The sequence below is a fragment of the Globicephala melas genome, chromosome 16, assembly GCF_963455315.2.
Source record: "Globicephala melas chromosome 16, mGloMel1.2, whole genome shotgun sequence".
Lineage (NCBI taxonomy): Eukaryota > Metazoa > Chordata > Mammalia > Artiodactyla > Delphinidae > Globicephala > Globicephala melas.
The window spans coordinates 76,742,594-76,761,411 of NC_083329.1; the positions used below are offsets into that span (position 1 = coordinate 76,742,594).

At 43.8% G+C, this 18,818-nt stretch overlaps 1 protein-coding gene across 1 annotated transcript in view; it reads right to left on the bottom strand.

Moving 5' to 3' along the window:
- Window positions 1-18,818, bottom strand: part of MTR (5-methyltetrahydrofolate-homocysteine methyltransferase) — a 121,764-nt gene that overhangs the window by 23,918 nt on the left and 79,028 nt on the right. The window contains exons 23-25 of the mRNA XM_060286435.1: window positions 12,367-12,434; window positions 11,666-11,786; window positions 3,419-3,500 (exon numbers count right to left, since the gene is read on the bottom strand). Of these exons, the coding sequence (XP_060142418.1) occupies window positions 3,419-3,500; window positions 11,666-11,786; window positions 12,367-12,434 (271 nt within the window). The remainder of the gene's footprint in view (window positions 1-3,418; window positions 3,501-11,665; window positions 11,787-12,366; window positions 12,435-18,818) is intronic.

Consider the following 18,818-nt stretch of genomic DNA (forward strand, 5'->3'; position numbering starts at 1 on the left):
TTCACAGCAGCTCTAACTCTAAGCGCTCTCAGTTGCCCCTTCAATGCAGCTCTATAACTCACAGCACTCTCTGTTCCCACTTTAACGCAGCTCTAACTCTCACCGCTCTCTGTTGCCCTTCAGAGCAGCTCTGACTAAATCTCAGTGCTCTCTGTTTCCCCAAGGCAGCTTTAACTCTCAGCGCTCTCTATTGCCCCTTCACAGGAGCTCTAACTCTCACCGCTCTGTTTGCTAATTGAGAGCAGCTCTAATTCTAAGCGCTCTCAGTTGCCCCTTCACAGCAGCTGTAAACCTCAGCGAGCTCTGTTGCCCCTTCAACGCAGCTCTAACTCTCAGCGCTCGCTGTTGCCCCTTCAGTGCAGCTCTGACTAAATCTCAGCGCGCTGTGTTGCCCCTTCACAGAAACTCTCTCAGCACGCTCTGTTGCCCCTTCACAGCAGCTGGAACTCTCAGCGCGCTCTGTTGCCCTTCAGAGTAGCACTAAATCTCATCGCTTTCTATGGCCCCTTCACAACAGCTCTAACTCTCAGAGCGCTCTGTTGCCCCTTCAGAGGAGCTCCGCCTAAATCTCAGCGATCTGTGTTGCCCCTTCACAGCAGCTCTAAATCTCACCAATCTCTGTTTCCGCTTCACAGCAGCCCTGACTCTCTACGCTCTCTGTTGCCCCTTCACAGCGGCTTTAACTCTAAGTGCTCTCAGTTGCCCCTTCACAGCAGCTCTAACTCTCAGACCGCTCTGTTGCCCCTTCAGAAGAGCTCTGACTAAATCTCAGCGCTCTCCGTGGCCCCTTCACAGCAGCTCTACCTCTCAGAGCTCTCTCTGTTGCCCCTTCACAGCAGCTCTAAGTCTCAGCCCTGTCTGTTGCCCCTTCACAGCAGTTCTGACTAACTCTCAGCCCTCTCTGTTGCCCCATCACAGCCGCTCTAACTCTCACCGCTATCTGTTGCCCCTTCGCAGGAGCTCTAACTCTCAGCGCTATGTGTTGCCCCTTCTCAGCAATGCTAAATCTCAGCGCTCTGTGTTGCCCCTTCACAGCAGCTCTAATTCTCAGCGCTGTTTCCCCATCACAGCAGCTCGAACTCTCAGCGCTCTGTGTTGCCCCTTCAACGCAGCTCTAATTCTCAGCGATCCCTGGTGCCACTTCACGGGAGCACTGACTAACTCTAAAGCGCTCTGTATGGCCCCATCAACGCAGCTCTAACTCTCAAGCCCTCTCTGTTGCCCCTTCACAGGAGCTCTAACACTCAGCCCCCTCTGTTGTCCCTTCCGAGCAGCTCTGACTAAATCTCAGCGATCTGTGTTGCCCCTTCACAGCAGCTCTAACTCTCAGCGCGCTCTGTTGCCCTTCAGAGTAGCACTGACTAAATCTCAGCGCTTTCTGTTGGCCCTTCACAGCAGCTCTAACTCTCAGAGCGCTCTGTTGCCCCTTCAGAGGAGCTCTGACTGAATCTCAGCGCTCTGTTTCCCCTCCACCCCACCTCTATCTCTCAGCGCTGTTTGCTTCTTCAGAGCAGCTCTAATTCTAAGCGCTCTCAGTTGCCCCTTCACAGCAGCTCTAACTCACAGCACTCTTTGTTGCCCCTTTAATGCAGCTCTAACTATCAGCGCTCCCTGTTGCCCTTCAGAGCAGCTCTGACTGAATCTCAGCGCTCTCTGTTTCCCCTCCACAGCAGCTCTATCTCTCAGCGCTCTGTTTGCTTCTTCACAGCAGCTCTAACTCTAAGCGCTCTCAGTTGCCCCTTCACAGCAGCTCTGAACCTCAGCGAGCTCTGTTGCCCCTTCACAGCAGCTCTAACTCTCAGCGCTGTGTGTTGCCCCTTCACAACAGCTCTAACTCTCACCATTCTGTTTCCGCTTCACAGCAGCCCTGACTCTCAACGCTCTGTGTTGCCCCTTCAACGCAGCTCTAACTCTCAGCGCTCGCTGTTGCCCCTTCAGTGCAGCTCTCACTAAATCTCAGCGCTCTGTGTTGCCCCTTCACAGAAGCTCTCTCAGCGCTCTCTGTTGCCCTTCACAGCAGCTCTGACTAAATCTCAGCACTCTCTGTTTCCCCTCCACAGCAGCTCAATCTCTCAGCGCTGTTTGCCTCTTCAGAGCAGCTCTAATTCTAAGCCCTCTCAGTTGCCCCTTTACAGCAGCTCTAAACCTCAGGGAGCTCTGTTGCCCCTTCACAGCAGCTCTAACTCTCACCAATCTCTGTTTCCGCTTCACAGCAGCCCTGACTGTCAACACTCTGTGTTGCCCCTTCAACGCAGCTGTAAGTCAGCGCTCACTGTTGTCCAATCATAGCATCTATAAGTCTCAGCGCTCTGTTGCCCCTACACAGCAGCTCTAGCTCTCATCCCTCTCTGTTGCCCCTTCAGAGCAGCTCTGAATAACTCTCACCGCTCTCTGTTGCCCCTTCACAGGAGCTCTAAATCTCGCCGCTCTGTTGCCCCTTCACAGCAGGTCTAACACTCAGCGCTCTCTGTTGCCCCTTCAGAGCAGGTCTGACTACATCTCAACACTCTGTGTTTCCCCTTCAACGCAGTTCTAACTCTCACCTCTCTCTGCTGCCCATTTACAGCAGCTCTAACTGTCTCTCACCACTATCTGTTGCCCCTTCACAGGAGCTCTAACTCTCAGTGCTATGTGTTGCCCCTTCTCAGGAACGCTAAATTTCAGCGCTCTGTGTTGCCCCTTCACAGCACCTCTAATTCTCAGCGATATCTGGTACAGGAGCGCTGACTAATTCTCCAGGGCCTTGTGTTGCCCCTTCACAGCAGCTGTAACTCTAAGTGCTCTCCGTTGCACCTTCTCAGCAGCTCTAACTTCCAGTGCTCTGTGTTGCCCCTTCACAGCAGCTCTATCTCTAAGCGCTCTCTGTTGCCCCTTCAACGCAGCTCTAACTCTCAGCGCTCGCTGTTGCCCCTCCAGTGCAGCTCTGACTCAATCTCAGCACGCTGTGCTGCCCCTTCACAGAAGCTCTCTCAGCGCTGTCTGTTGCCCTTCACAGCATCTCTAAATCTCAGCGCTGTGTTTTGCCCCTTCACAACAGCTGTAACTCTCACCACTCTGTTTCTGCTTCACAGCAGCCCTGACTCCTTACGCTCTCTGTTGCCCCTTCACAGCGGCTTTAACTCTAAGTGCTCTCAGTTGCCCCTTCTCAGCAGCTCTAACTTCCAGTGCTCTTTGTTGCCCCTTCACAGCAGCTCTAACGCTAAGCGCTCTCATTTGCCCCTTCAGTGCAGCTCTAACTCACAGCACTCTGTGTTGCCCCTTTAACGAAGCTCGAACTCTCAGCGCTCTCTATTGCCCTTCAGAGCAGCTCTGACTAAATCTCCGCGCTCTCTGTTGCCCCTTCATAGCAGCTCTAACTCTCAGCGCTCTCTGTTTTGCCTTCACAGGAGCTCTGAAACAACGCGAGGCCCACACTTACCACCACCACGCTCTTAGATGCGTCCAGGACGTGGATCACAGGCGCGCTGTATCTTGGGGCTATTTTAACTGCTGTGTGGGTTCTGAAAAGAGGCGTCAGGGAGAAAAACACATCCGTCAGGGCTGACAGTTCCTACAGAAGTCTTGTTCAGAACCATTAGAGATAATGTGATTCTACAGTGCCTTCCAGAGAAAGATTTCAAGGTACTTATTAATATTGAACTCCAAATTTCCCTTGGAAAATGAGAATGACTTTCTCCCCACCCTAAGAGGGGGAAGCCAAGGGGAAAAAGGCATGGATTTTTGGCCCAGACTACAAGGAAACCTAGGAGAAAATGAGAAGGATGGTGTCCTCAGCTCTCTGTACTAGCAGCCTGTCTGAAGTAAGGGAACGGACCGGCCCAGGAACAGCACTTTGCTGTCATAAAGGTCAAGTGGCGTTTCTTCCTGCAGATGAGCTAGGCCTCCAGCCAGGAGCCCTGGAGAACCAGACACTGGCAGGGGCCACGGGTCACCACTCCCCAGCTGCTGCTCCCTGCCCCCGGGAGACAATAACACCTCTCCACCTCAAGCCCACCTTGTACTTGTACAAAGGATTCTTGGACCGTAAATAAATTCAACACAAAGTAACACAGAGAGGCCAAAGCAACAATATCTTATCCTAACACTAGCTCAGCCCCAAATCCCTTTTGCCAAACTTGAAAATGTCAGTTCTGAGGAAGAAACACCCTTTAATCCTTAAAATTACCTAATTTTACCGCAAAATTGCCCTCTGATTGCTGAATGTTTATAGCAATAGCATAGGCTACACATCTGCTATTTCATTACGGAACATAACATATTAAAGTGAGAACTGGAAATGTATACACCCTCTGCTACTGTAGTTAAACCAGGACCCTGAAGCTGGGACAGAAGTGTGAACTTTGCCACAATTCCACATAAAAGGGTGACAACAGTAGTTTCCACAAGATGGACAGTGTTCCCAGTCTTTTCTTCTCCTTCCTTCCCCCTTAATGTAGCAGCAACTTTCCCCAAGTCAGATACTTCCATATTCTTTCCCCTCAACTAAAATGTATTTTCATTTGGAAAGATGTCCAGAATATGCTACTTTATAAGGAAAAACTAAAGTAGCAAAACAGTATGTTTAATACAATTTTATTTAAAAAAGAAACAAAACAGGGCTTCCCTGGTGGCACAGTGGTTAAGAATCTGCCTGCCAATGCAGGGGACACGGATTCGAGCCCCGGTCCGGGAAGATCCCACATGCTGCGGAACAACTAAGCCCGTGCACCACAACTACTGAGCCCACGTGCCACAAATACTGAAGCCCGCACGCCCAGAGCCCGTGCTCCGCAACAAGAGAAGCCACCGCAGTGAGAAGCCCGTGCACCACAACGAAGAGTAGTCCCCGCTCGCCACAAGCAGAGAAATCCTGCACGCAGCAACGAAGACCCAATGCAGCCAAAAATAAACAAAACGCTACCACCCTCAACCTGCCCCAACCAATCAACTTGTATGTAAGTGTCTGTATATTTAGAAAACACAGAGAAACAGACATCAAAGAGTCAGCACTGGTTATACAGAGGTTAGAACTGGGACTGAAAGTGGGAAGGGAGAGACTAAATTTTACTTTCCATTCCTCTGAATTGTCTGACGTGTTCTAATAAGTGTGGATTACTGAGGTAATTTTTTAAAACCAAGAGAATATTAAAGGTGCATTATTTGTGTGAGTGTGTTTTTAAGAGGCTTCTAAGGGAAGGCTCTAAAGACTTATTCATAATGAGACAGACAAGGCCTCTAACATTTCACCTGTCCCCTTTCTAAGCATATTTCTGTACATAAATAGGAAGCAAAGGTCTAAAGCCATAATCCACCAGAACTGGGCTGTGAGATGGAAGTTGAGGCCTAGGCCAGTTAGCGCAGGATATGCCTTCTGGACTGGGAGGCCCACCAGCAGGGGGAGCTGCATCTCGGCCCTGGAGCAGCCTAACGAACACCATTGCCTCCTCAGGACCCGTTTTGTGCCTATTGTGTGTTTGGGGACCGAAGATTCTGAAAATATCTTGGGTAGTCTATGAGGGGGTGAAGATTTTCAAACAGTAGGAAAAGTTATAAAGAAGATGTTGCTTCCAGTTTCAAAACACAAGTTAGACTCTTTATGTGTCCTCTTCCTCAGATGCTTCCTTAGTAACTTGAGACACACAAATATACCTCAGTCTTTCTTCTGCATGAAGTTCCCCCAGGAAACAATGTTTTAAGCCTGACGTAACTTCAGCAACATATCTTTTAAGGACAGCCAGTAAAATTTACAATGTTTAAATCAATATAATTGATATTTAGTAAGTATCCAAGGGTTCTCAGTGTAATTCTGGCCATTCTCTCTTTGATGATCTTCTGGGAAAGGGAACTGAGAAGAAATGGATGGATTTCATGATTTAAAAAGACAAAACAAAACAAATCAAAGTGCTCCTTTCCAACGCAAACACTGCCCAAGCTGGATGAGCACAGGTATGAAATTTGAGCTTGCCCAGCTATCAGAGTGCTTCCGGGGACTTCCCTGGCAGTCCAGTGGTTAAGACTCTGCGCTTCCACTGCAGAGGGTGAAGGTTCCATCCCTGGTCGGGGAACTAATATCCCCCATGCCGCGCAGTGCAGCCAAAGTAAACAAACAAACAAAATACCACATCAGGGCTTCCCTGGTGGCGCAGTGGTTGAGAGTCCGCCTGCCGATGCAGGGGACACAGGTTCGTGCCCCGGTCTGGGAAGATCCCACATGCCGCAGAGCGGCTGGGCCCGTGAGCCATGGCCTCTGAGCCTGCGCGTCCGGAGCCTGTACTCCGCAACGCAAGAGGCCACAACAGTGAGAGGCCCGCGTACCGCAAAAAATAAAAACAAAAATACCACATCATTACTTAAAAAACAAAAAAAAGAGTGCTTCCAGTTTGACAATGATTCCACTTTTTTCTAAGCTCCCGTTTACATGAACTTCTCCAGCTGAAAGATTTCTTTCTGAAGTCTGAAAAGATGCAAAACAGTAGAAACTCTCCTCCCCTTCCTACGTACCTAGGGCAAAGGGCTAAACGCTGAGGCTGAATCTCAAATCCATCTCTGCTAAGTCACTAGTCAACATTTAGGATTTAATTAGTCACCTCCCACACCAGCCAAATAGGCATGATCATGTTAGCCTTAGAAGATCTTTTTTAACACTCGGAAAAAGAACAAGCACTCCGGGCTTCACTAGTGGCACAGTGGTTGAGAGCCCGCCTGCCGATGCAGGGGACACAGGTTCGTGCCCCAGTCCGGGAGGATCCCACATGCCGCGGAGCGGCTGGGCCCGTGAGCCATGGCCGCTGAGCCTGCGCGTCCGGAGCCTGTGCTCCGCAACGGGAGAGGCCACAACAGTGAGAGGCCCGTGGTACCGCAATAAAAAAAAAAAAAAGAACAAGCACTTATTTCATGTCATACCCTATCTCAGAACTAGTGTTTTACATAAATGCAGCATAACCAAAACTTAAAATTTGATGAGAAAAAATGAGAGAAAATGGGAAATAAGGATGGGAAAATTAAGATGGAATCAGGAGGGCTTCCCTGGTGGCGCTGTGGTTAAGAATCCGCCTGCCAATGCAGGGGACACGGGTTCGAGCCCTGGTCCAGGAAGATCCCACATGCCACAGAACAACTAAGCCCTTGCACCACAACTACTGAGCCTGCGCTCTAGAGCCCTCAAGCCACAAGTACTGAAGCCCGGGAGCCACAAATACTAAAGCCCGCACGCCTAGAGCCTGTGCTCCGCAACAAGAGAAGCCACTGCAATGAGAAGCCCACGCACCGCAACGAAGAGTAGGCCCCGCTCACTGCAACTAGTAAAAGCCCGCACGCAGCAACAAAGATCCAACGCAGCCAAAAATAATAAATAAATTGAATAAATAAATTTATTTTAAAAAAAGATGGAATCAGGAGTGAGATTAGCATGTAAAATTCATTCCTTGAAATCCTATACAGAGGAAAATATTATCAGTTATGTAGTTCAGCACCTTACCTCATAGCAGTTAAAAAAAAAAAAAAACAGAAAACTCAGAAAATTACCTCCAGCTTTGAGCAATGTGACTTCCTGTTGAATTCTCCAAGTTTAAACTACACAAAAGATAATTGAAAAAGACACTTTGCAGTTATTGGCTTTAAACCAGTTAAAAATTGAGAGCTAACTGCCAGACTTGTGCCCTTGAGAAGTTCTGTAGCTAAAAGGGCCAGATTTCCATTAAAGTCATTTCTAGTTTGTGATACAAAACCATCTGTATTACAGACAGGAGAAAATTCAGTTTTCTAGTCTCTTATAGCTACAGGTTAAAAGGGGCCATTCCAAACAGATTTCTACCCACATATGACCCCAAATCTGTATAACCCTTTCAGCCTCTCCAAGGATCCATCCTCAAGCCTCATTTCGTGTCTTGGGGGTACAGTTCTAATTCTCTCACGCTACCTACCTCAGGCCCCTGAGGTTTGGAAAAGCCATGCTGCTATTCCCCTCACAGATCTGCTTTCATGAGAATTTGGAAGTCCTGAGCCTCCATTTGCTCAAAAACAGCAAAGGAAAGAACTGGGCCTCTGCTGAGCCCTCCACAGGTCTGTAGGAGGTGATGATAAGCGTTCTCAGATGACTTCTGAGACAATCAAACTCCCGAATGCTTTCTAGCAAAGCTGACTCTCCTAGGGTAGAAGCCTTCTTACACAGATGTGAAAAGCACTAACCATAAAGAGATCGATAAATCAGACTTCATGAAAATGAAGAACTTTTGTTACCCAAAATACCACTAAGACAGCAAAAGGTAAGCCATATTGGAAAACTCTATTTGCAATACATATTTCTGATAAAGAGTCTTGTTTCCAATATAAAGAATGCATACAAATCAGTAAAAGAAAAAAAAGGGCAGAATACCTAATTAAAAAAAAAAGATTTAAAAAGCATATCCAAGTGGTCAATATACACATGAAAAGGTACTCAACATCATTAGTCAGTAGAGAAATACAAATGAAGACCTTAGCAAGATATTGTTACACACACACTAAAATGGATAAAACTGAAAAGGATGTGGAATAATTGGAAATCTCATAATTGCCGGTGGGAGTATAAATGAATACAATCACTTTAGAAAAAATATCTAATGCCGATGACCATATGCATATTCTGTGACCCAGCAAGTCTGCTTCAGGGCAGAAACACATACATAGCAGCATTCTGTGTAATAGCCCCAAACTGGAAAAACCCAAATGTCCACCAACACTAGCATGGATAAATAAGCCAGAGGGCATAATACAATGCCATATTATACCACAATGGGAAAAAAAACAAAAACACTACTGTAATAATGAGTTTAGGCCTTAAAGACATAATGTTGAGCGAGACACAGAAGAATGAATACGTACAGTAGGATTCCACTTACACAAAGTTGAAATGCAGACAAAACCAAACTGTGGTGATAGAAGATAGAATGACTAGGTCGGGGATCCAGTGAAGTTCCCAGAGTGTCATTAATGTTCTATTTCTTGATCTGGGGGTTATTACATGGGTGGTTTCATTTTTTAAAAAATTCGTCAAGTTGCTTACCTGTGACTTGTGTACTTTTCTACATGAGTGCTATACTTAGCAAAAGTGCTTACTTAAATAAGAGGGCTTGACGAAGCAAGCCTCCAGGTCTGAGACCTCACCCACTGTCACCACTTTAAAATGAAGGCAGAAGGGGGAATTTTACACTGACATTCCTGGAGGCTGCACGAGAATCTCTTTTTCAAAGGCTGCCCCTTGCACCACAATGGAGAAGGGGATGGTTACCTGGAAGCACCACTACTGGCTTTTATTTTCTAAATAATTTTTCAGAAACTGCAACAGGCATGGAAGAGAATAGAACCAGAAAAGCTCATCGAGAAACAAAACATCAGAGAGTTAAAGAGACCTTGGGAGGTCATGGGATCCAGATTTCTCTCTCCTTGGAGGAACACATTTAGTTTCCCAGATGATGAGAATAGATATTCTACAATAGCACTAAGACTGTGGGTGATTTCTGATCTGATTAATTTTAACTTGATATACCAGGTTATAACTGGTATAGAGTCATAGCCATAAGAGTCCTTTATGGCTAAGTTTGCCAATGATGTATCCTGAGAGGTTAGTCATGTTACTTCCGGTTATTTTTTAAGAAACCTCTTTAATCTGGTGGCTCTTACTTGGTAAGAGATACAGTAGAATTAACTACTGGTAACATTCCAACTTGCACAAGTAGCAATATGTGGTTTCCTGGTATTGAATTCCCGAGTGCAGTGTCCACATAAAGTGGTTCTCATTTGGAAACCAGCATCACATTTACATAACTCATAATGCATTTCATTACATCTGTTCATTTAAGTATTTATTTATCCTCTTTTACAACCATGATTTTAAAAGGTCTTTCATTTTGACAATAATCTGTAGATTCCCTTACCATTCTCTTTGCTAAGCTAATGAATATTCACACTATAATCATCAATTACCCACAACCATGCTCACTGAAACCTCAGGTATCGATGAGGTCATATCCCTGGAGAACGATCTGCCAGTATCCTAGTGGGTAAGTCCTTCGTGGAAAAACAAACCTAGTTTTCTAATGTGAGCAACGATAGCCACACTACTGAGTCCTTCAAGTATGAAAAGTAATTAGTGGATACATGACATAGAACCCTGACTATTCATGAACATGGTCCATTCAGGTTATAAATGGAAGGATGGTCAATTTTATGTGCCAATTTGGGTAGGCCATGGTACCCAGTTTTTGGTCAAACAACAATCTAGATGTTTCTGTGAAGGTATTTTTTAGATATGATTAACATTTAAATCAGTAGGCTCTGAGTAAAGCAGATTGTCCTCCGTGTGGGTGGGCCTCATCCAATCAATTAAAGACCTTAAGAGAAAAGGCTGCAGTCGCCAGAGGAAGAAGGCCTTCTGCCTCCAGACTGCCTGGGGACTCAAGATACAACAGCAACTCTTGCCTGGCCTCCAGTCTGCCCACGCTCCCTGTAGATTTCAGACATACCTGCCCCCATATCGCATAAGCCAGTTCCTTAAAATCAATCACTCTCCCTCCCTTCCCCCACACCCCCTGTATAGATACACACACACACACACACACACGCACGCACGCGCGCACACACACACACGCACACACCCCTTACTGATCCTGTTTCTGTGGAGATCCCTAATACAAATGGCTTAACACACAGTTGTTTCCAGAGTGAAAGGAACCCTGGAATAGCTTTGTCCCACATCTACTGTATATTGTATCAGAAAAGTAAACTGCATGCTTGTGTGACCATCAAGGTCAATGCTCCTCCTGGGCACTGCTCCCTGCCAAAGTGAACTACATGGGGCATAAGGAATGTGTCATGAGAAATCTAATATCCATGGAACTCTGCTCAACATTACCTAACAACCTAAATGGGAAAAGAATTTGAAAAAGAATGGATCTACGTGTATGTACAACTAAATCACTCTGCTGTACACCTGAAACTAACACAACATTGTTAATCAACTACACTCCAATATAAAATAAAAATTTTTTTAAAGTCTAATACCCATAATTAACATACCTCTCACCAAATATCATTATGATCGTGACCCCAGGAGAAATCCGACAAACTGAATAATAATCATGTGACCGAATTTGAACTTTCTCTTTAAATTATTTGACCCAAAGGTTCCCCAAAGGTCTCTCTTCCAGAAACAACTTCCCAAAGTGATCCTCTGATTCATTCTCTCTAGGTCAGCTTTCTATCTCAACTATTACAAGGTCGGAGTTTCTTCAAGAGAACCTGTAATTATTCAGTCAGATACCTGCTTCAAGACAGAGAGTGGGCTAAAGTTCAAGCAGTGTTTTTGTACCAAAAAACACAGCTTCTCCACTCAGTTTGATTTCAAGAGGATATGTGTTCGTTAGAAGTCTCAGGAACTGAATGGGAGGTGAGAAGATGAAGGAAAAGAGGACTGCAGGCCAAAGGAATCCAAAAACAGGGAGAGGGGGTAGATGACAGAGGAGTTTCCTGCAGCAGGCCCCCAAATGATTCTGGCTCTCGTGGTGTGAAGGCTGGAAAGTTCATGTATTTATATAATAAGAAGCCAATGCACTATGCATAAGAAAAAAAGTCAGGTTTTATCACTGTTTTTAAATGCTGGCATTTAAGAGAATTTAAGGGAAGCACAAAGCTCAGTAGCATGACTTACCTCGAAGTGGTAGCTCCTCCAATCAACAACGGAATCTTTATAGCTAATCTCTCCATTTCCTTAGCAACGAAAATCATTTCATCCAGGGAAGGAGTGATTAGTCCTGACAGGCCAATTATATCTATTATTTAAAAAAAGAGAAAAAAGGACAGTGAGAAGGAGGATGAGAGGAAAAGTATGAAGACTCATTTTCAAAACTTTGTAATAAAGACCACAAGACAGAAGATAAATTCCCAATTTCTAATTCTGAGGCTTCTCTTCTGACTGGGGTTTCCAATTTATTTTTTGCTTTCAGGAGTAAATATGATTTGCAACTTCAAGTTGCAATAATATGCTTGCCACAGTTTCGGGAAGCCGCACAATTGTTAGTTCATGATTTCCCAGACTCAATGTGTCACAGTGTCAGAAGAAACATAAAAGCAACTACACACAGAGGAAAAAAGTCTAATAAAACTGTTCTCTTTTAAGAAGCCTGTCCCCATTCCCCTTCCTCATAGCTAGAGAGGAGTCTCACGGTTACCTGCTCACCCCTTCTACCTCCATTATAAACGGCAATGACAGCACCCCCAGGCAGAGCTAGCACTTGAATGTCTGAATGTCCCACCATCCCACATGGGCTGGGGCATGGCTATTCACCGATAGACACACAATGGCAGGAAATGGTATTTACTGAAATGCCCAGGAGCACGGCTGCACAGTACCTGCTTTGTGGTCGAGAGCAGCTTTCAGTATCTTGTCACATGGAGTCATGACTCCTAAGTCAATAACTCTGGGGCACAGAAATGAGATGTGAGAAAATTAATGAGAACCCATTAGGAAAAAGCTAGACGAACATTTTTATTTAGCCATTAAATATTACTCTAACGTAAACTGGAATCACACTGAAAAGCTCACTAAATATCAACCACCAACTCATCGACGACTGTCATTTATTAGGAACTGACCATGGGTCAGGGACTATGCTGAGCTTTTTTAAACACCTTTGCCGACTTAATCCACAGAGCATCTAATCCACCTATTTAAAGTAGACAATTCAATAATTTTTGATAGAGGACACTATTATTTCCTAAGCTCTGGTAAAATATATATAACACATAATTTGCCATTTTAACCTAAGTACAATTCAGCATCACTAATCAGTCAGTTGCAATGTTGTGCAACCATCACCAGCATTTATTTTCAAAACTCTTTCATCGCCCCAAAAGAAACTCTGCAATCCCTCAGCAACAATCCCTGATCGGCCCGTCCCAGCCCCTGGTAACCTCTACTCTACTTTCTGTCTCTATGAATTTGCCTAGTCTGGGTATTTATATAAGTGGAATTATACATTATTTGTCCTTTTGTGTGTGGCTTATATCACTTAGCATAATGACTTCAGGGATGCTCCACGTTGTAGCCTGTGTCAGAACTTCATTCCTTTTTAAGGCTGAATAATATTCCATTGTATGAATGTGCCACATGGTGTTTATTCATCCACCTGTCAATGGACACCTGGGTTGTTTCCACTATGCTAAGCCTTCTGCATAAACAATCTTGTTTAACCCTCACAGGAACTCTGCATGGAAGCACTACCATGGGGCCCATTTTCTGTGGTTTGTTTTCATATTTTACTTCATGCATTTATCCAAATATATACACTGGATGGTTAATACAAATGGCATTATTGCATTAAAGAATATAAATATTTTTACGATGCTTGATTCATATTTTAAACTCGATTTTGAGGCAGGTTTTACCAATTAATACTCTCTATTTTTAAAATTCTTGAAAACATGATTTTTACATTTTAATGAGGAAGGGCCCAGAGAAGTGTGGGCCCAGAAGTTAAGCATCTTGTCCAGTCAAACAACTAATCAGTAGCAGAGCTGAGGTTTGAACCAGGATCTGACACCAAAATCCATCTTCTTAGCCATGTAGGCCAATAAAGATGCCGGGTAAGTTGACTCAATAAATATCAACTGAACAGTATACCCTATATGGAAGCCAACTAGGAGGATAAGCAAGAAGAGGTCAGTTCCTGCACATGAAAAGCTGACGAGAAGGAACCTGGTGACTTAAGTTGAGGGAGAGGGAGACTGAATCAGAGAGCAGGTAACCACGAGAGATGGAGTGAGACTCAAAGGAAGAGCTGACCCTGGGCGGGCACATGAGAAGGGGGACGCAACTGGGCAAAGGAAGCCTGGAGCCTGTTACGCTCAGAGGACAGAGTAACACCAAGGAACTGTAACTCAGGGAGGAGACAGCTTTCTGGAACTCGGAGAAAATGGGATTTCTGCCCTTGAAAATGTTCTATAAACTACTCTTCTAGATTTAGAGAGTACACGGAATGTCAGTCATTTTGACAATTTAATTTGATCATAAGTATTTGTTATAAAGATGTTTAAAAAATTACAGTATGCGTTTTCACTTGCTTCCTAATGTCAACAATTCTTAAAACTAAATAGGCAAAATAATTTTAAATAAAAAAAAAATCAATGCTTAAGAACTACTACCTGACATCATGTCAGCTGCTAACAGGTGGGTGTAGTTGGACACCAGGGGCAGGAAGGGGCCTTGCTTCTCACTATATACCTTCTCATACGGTTAGATTTTTTAGTTTGTTGCCATATTACTTAAATTAAAAAAAAAATAAACTAGCGTATATGGAATCCTCAGTTAAGTACACAATTTCAAATCAATGCTAACTCTATTCAGGTCTGTTAGCACTAAGCCAGTAGAGAACAAATGCTGTAAGTGTTGATGATGGGGCCTGCAGGTTATAACAGGGGCAAGGTGGAACCCTTTTTTTTTTTTTTTTTTTAGCACATTGCACTCAGTCTGGAACTAGATTTGTTAAACTGTGACTAAATACAGCTTATAAAACTAAGCAAAATAGCATATTGCTTTTATATCAAGATAAAAAGGCATGTATTTCAAAGCTGACTGCTTTCAGCATTGCATATATTTTAAAAATTCAATTAAAAATCATCAGTATGATGGCAAAAATCATCTTGCTCTCAATTCTTTTTCTTGTTTTAGGCACTGTATCGTTCAGGAACATCGTGTGATGCTTGCTTTTGTTTGAGGAAAACTAAGGAGACCTCGTGGCCGGACAGAAATGGAGGAAGGAGAAAGCTGTAGGGAGTAAGGTCAGAGGGGGAGAAGAGGGCATCATTTTTTCTTTTTTAAATTTTTATTATTTATTTATTTTTGGCCACGTTGAGTCTTCGTTGCTGCGTGCGGGCTTTCTCTAGGTGCGGCGAGCAGGGGCTACTCTTCGTTGCAGCGTGTGGGCTTCACATTGCAGTGGCTTCTCTTGTTGCGGAGCACGGGCTCTAGGTGCACGGGCTTCAGTAGTTGTGGCAAGTGGGCTCAGTAGTTGTGGTTCGCGGGCTCTAGAGCACAGGCTCAGTAGTTGTGGCCCACAGGCTTAGTTGCTCCACAGCAAATGTGACCTTCCTGGACCAGGGCTCAAACCTGTGTCCCCTGCATGGGCAGACAGATTCTTAACCACTGCACCACCAGGGAAGCCCCGTAGAGGGCATCTTAATGGCAGCGATTAGTTCTTCAAAATATTGTTTCTTTAGCTATCCAAATGGAGCCCTTAGGTAGTCATCTGGATAGGTAAGCCTAGAGTCCAGGTGACAGATCCATGCTGGGGATAAAACCTGGGACTTGACAGCATATTAGGTGGTGTTAAAAAGTCCTCAGACCGTGTGTAAAAGATGTAGAAAAATAAATTGCCAAAAGCGGGTGGAGGGTGGGGAGAAAGGGGGGAGGGAAGGTGGGGAGAGAGGAGGGGAAGGGGAGGGGAGATGAAAGGGGAGAGGAGCAAGAAAAAAAAGTCATGAGACTGAATGAGATGATCTAAGACTATCTGACCAGACCTACTTTAACCTGATCTGACCTTTATCAAGATCCCAGGTGGTCAGAAGGCACATTACAGTCCGAGAAGCACTAACCTAGGTAGTGAGGACAGAGAAGAGGTCCCAGGGCTGAGCCTCGGAGCACTCCCCCGTTCAGGGGTCACACAGAGAAGGAGAAATCAGCAAGAGAGTGACAACCGGCAGTCAGGCAGGTAAGAAGAGGTCTGGAAACAGTGAGCCAGGGGTCTGGGGTACAAGTTCAACTACCAACGTATTAGGCTGTCTTAAGAGGTCTTGCTGGGAGACAGTCAAATATATCACTGTTTAGAGGAGCACTTCCCAAAGTTTTCCATGCATAGAAAGTAGTATTTATGGCACTGGGATACAGGAAGGAGGCTGCTCACCACCAGGAACAACCAATCTAGGCCTCGGGTTGTCCCCAGCCCCACCCCAGAAGAAGGGGATCAGTTCCTGAGCATGTGTGAGTTGAGAAATCAGTTTCTGAGCACATGTGAGTTCATTAGAATATGAATTCTAATTCATATTCTGAATTAGAATATGGTGTGACAAGTGCCACAGAGGAGGCATTTACAGTGTGCTGTGGGAGACCATCTAATCTCGGTAACAACTAGAAGCACCCCAGGAGGGTGATTCCAGCTGCATTTTGAAAAAATACGTAGGTATTAGCTGGATGAAGGAAAAAAGAGGGCCACCCAGGCAGAAACTAGTACTACGAAGGTCCAGAATCACAAACAACTGGCCCTGGGGAACCCTGGCTGAAGGAAAGGATCTGAAGCCTGGGTCAATCCCATCCCTGCCTTCCGTGGCAGCTGCCATTCTTCCCACCATCTCTTCCCATTTTCTTTCCCCTTTACTACAACTCCCTGCATCCCCCATATAACTCTCCACCTCCCTTGGCTTTCCCTTGGTTTCCCTTCTGCACTCTGAGCTATACCCAGTGTCTGTAGGCCTCTTATACACATTCTTATATTTTGCCACATGAGAGATTAAAGAAAATAAAAATGATGTTATGGAAAATTTTGTATTTTATAATCATCTTTCTAAAGTGCTTATAACAGAGCTGTAAATGCAGGCATTTAATTTGAGTTTCTAATACAGAAAAAAAGTAAGCTGCACTAAATGCCTTAGCAAAGGCATCCAATACTATTTAAGAATTCATACAATTTAGAAAATAAATATTGTAATATATAAAGCCCCTTTTACTCTCCAGAAGGAATTAAAATGGAATATAAAGCTAGCTTTGCATCTGCATCCACTTAGGGTGCCTCATATTTACTGTCATGTGAAATGAAGTTAAAGGTGGCAGCTTCTTCTGATCCTGCAATTCACAGGTACCACCACTAGATGGGAGTACCGTACCAGTCTGCAGCCCCTATAAGGTTTCCAAGCTGTGGTTAAGAACAGATAAATGGATAAAGCAGGAGTGATACATGCATACGATGGAACCATAAGAAGCCATAAGAAAGAAGGAAACCCTGCCATTATGACATGGATGGACTATGAGGGCATTATGCTAAGTGAAATAAGTCAGACAGAGAGAGACAAATACTGTAGGATATGCTTACACAGGAAATCTAAAACAGCTGAACTCATAGAAACAGAGAGTAGGACAGCTGTTACCAGGGGCTGAGGGGTGGGGAAATGGGGAGATGCTGGTCAAGGGTACAAACTTCCAGTTGGAAGATGAATAAGTTCTAGGGATATAATACACAGCACTATGAATGGAGTTAACAATACTGTATGATATACTTGAGAGTGTTAAGAAAGTAGATCTTAATGTGCTCACCACAAACAAGAAATGGTAATTATGTGATGTGATGGAGGTGTTAGCTAACACTATGGTGGTGATCATACTGCAATATATAAGTGTATCAAATCAACGTTTTACACCTTAAACAATGTTATATGTCAATTATATCTCAATTAAGCTAGAAAACGACAGACAGACACAGACAGACACACACACACACAGTTGAAAGCCTCCGAATAATTATAAAGAGAGCATGTTGAGGTGCTAGGAGAAGTCTCTAGTGCGCCCTTGACTTAGATACAGTTGTTTTCCTCACTCAGCTGAAAGCTCTAACATTATACAGTTTCAAAGTGTCCCCTTCTTAGCCATATATTGCGTATTATTTACCCATACTAGACAATTATATTAAGAACCACTGGTTAAAATGAAAATATACCTCATTATCTGTTTCATCAGATCCATATTTTTTAAAGTACTAGATGTATATCTAATTTTAACATTTCTGTTAATATATCCTACTTTTTCTTACCCAGTTAAACAGTGTGCATTATCTGTTACATGGGGAAAGTCCACATTTGTCTCTTTATATAATTATTATTAAAGAGTATATCTAAAATCAACTTTCATGTAATCAAATATCTGATCAAAAATGTTTTTAAGTATTCTAAATTATTTCTTCAGAGAAATTTAACTAGCATATTAATATTATACATTACAGTTAAAGTTGTTTATAACTGGAATAAATACTGGAAGCTAAACTGACATAACATAGAATCCCGACTTTTGGATTCAGAAGCCCTGAGTACAGCCTGCCACTTGCTAGCTGTGTAAAACGAGAAATACAATAATTGAGGCAGGCAAAGCAGGATCAAAACCATAAAAAGAATGAACAAAAAGAAAGAAAGAAAGAGGGAGGGAGGGAGGGAGGAAGGAAGGAAGGAATCAGGAAAAGAATACCAAAAAACAAAGAAAAAGAAAAATCAGTTATATAAAAGCACTATATAAATTGTGAAGCAGAAAACAAATATTAGGTATTAATAAACTCTTGGTGGACACATCCCCAGATCCATTTAAATTCTCAAATCTGCAAATTCTATTGCATCATCCCCATAAAAAATGTGTTTTCTGTCTAGACAGAACTATCACTTTCAGTCCTCTTTACTTCTTTTTTCCCCCACAAAGAACATGTCTCTTCATGAGATTTACTGCATCAACGACAAAGAACCAGGAATGAGAAAGTTACATTAATATCTGGTACTGGATGGTTTGCTAGACTCACTCACTAGCTGGGTGATTCACCCAGGCATCAGCTGGAACATGGATACCCAGCAAAAGCATACATTTAACTATATAAAGCAGCTATCAGGGGCACCTGTCTACTAGCTGATGTCATAACATTAAACCCACCAGTGCCAAGAGTCTATGTGTTATAAGACATAAGACCCAAAGGAGTGTTTGACCTGATAGAAAAAGTTTGCACATTAACTTTTTTTTTTTTTTTGCAAAAAGAATAGAATTTCATCAGAAGACGTTTCTC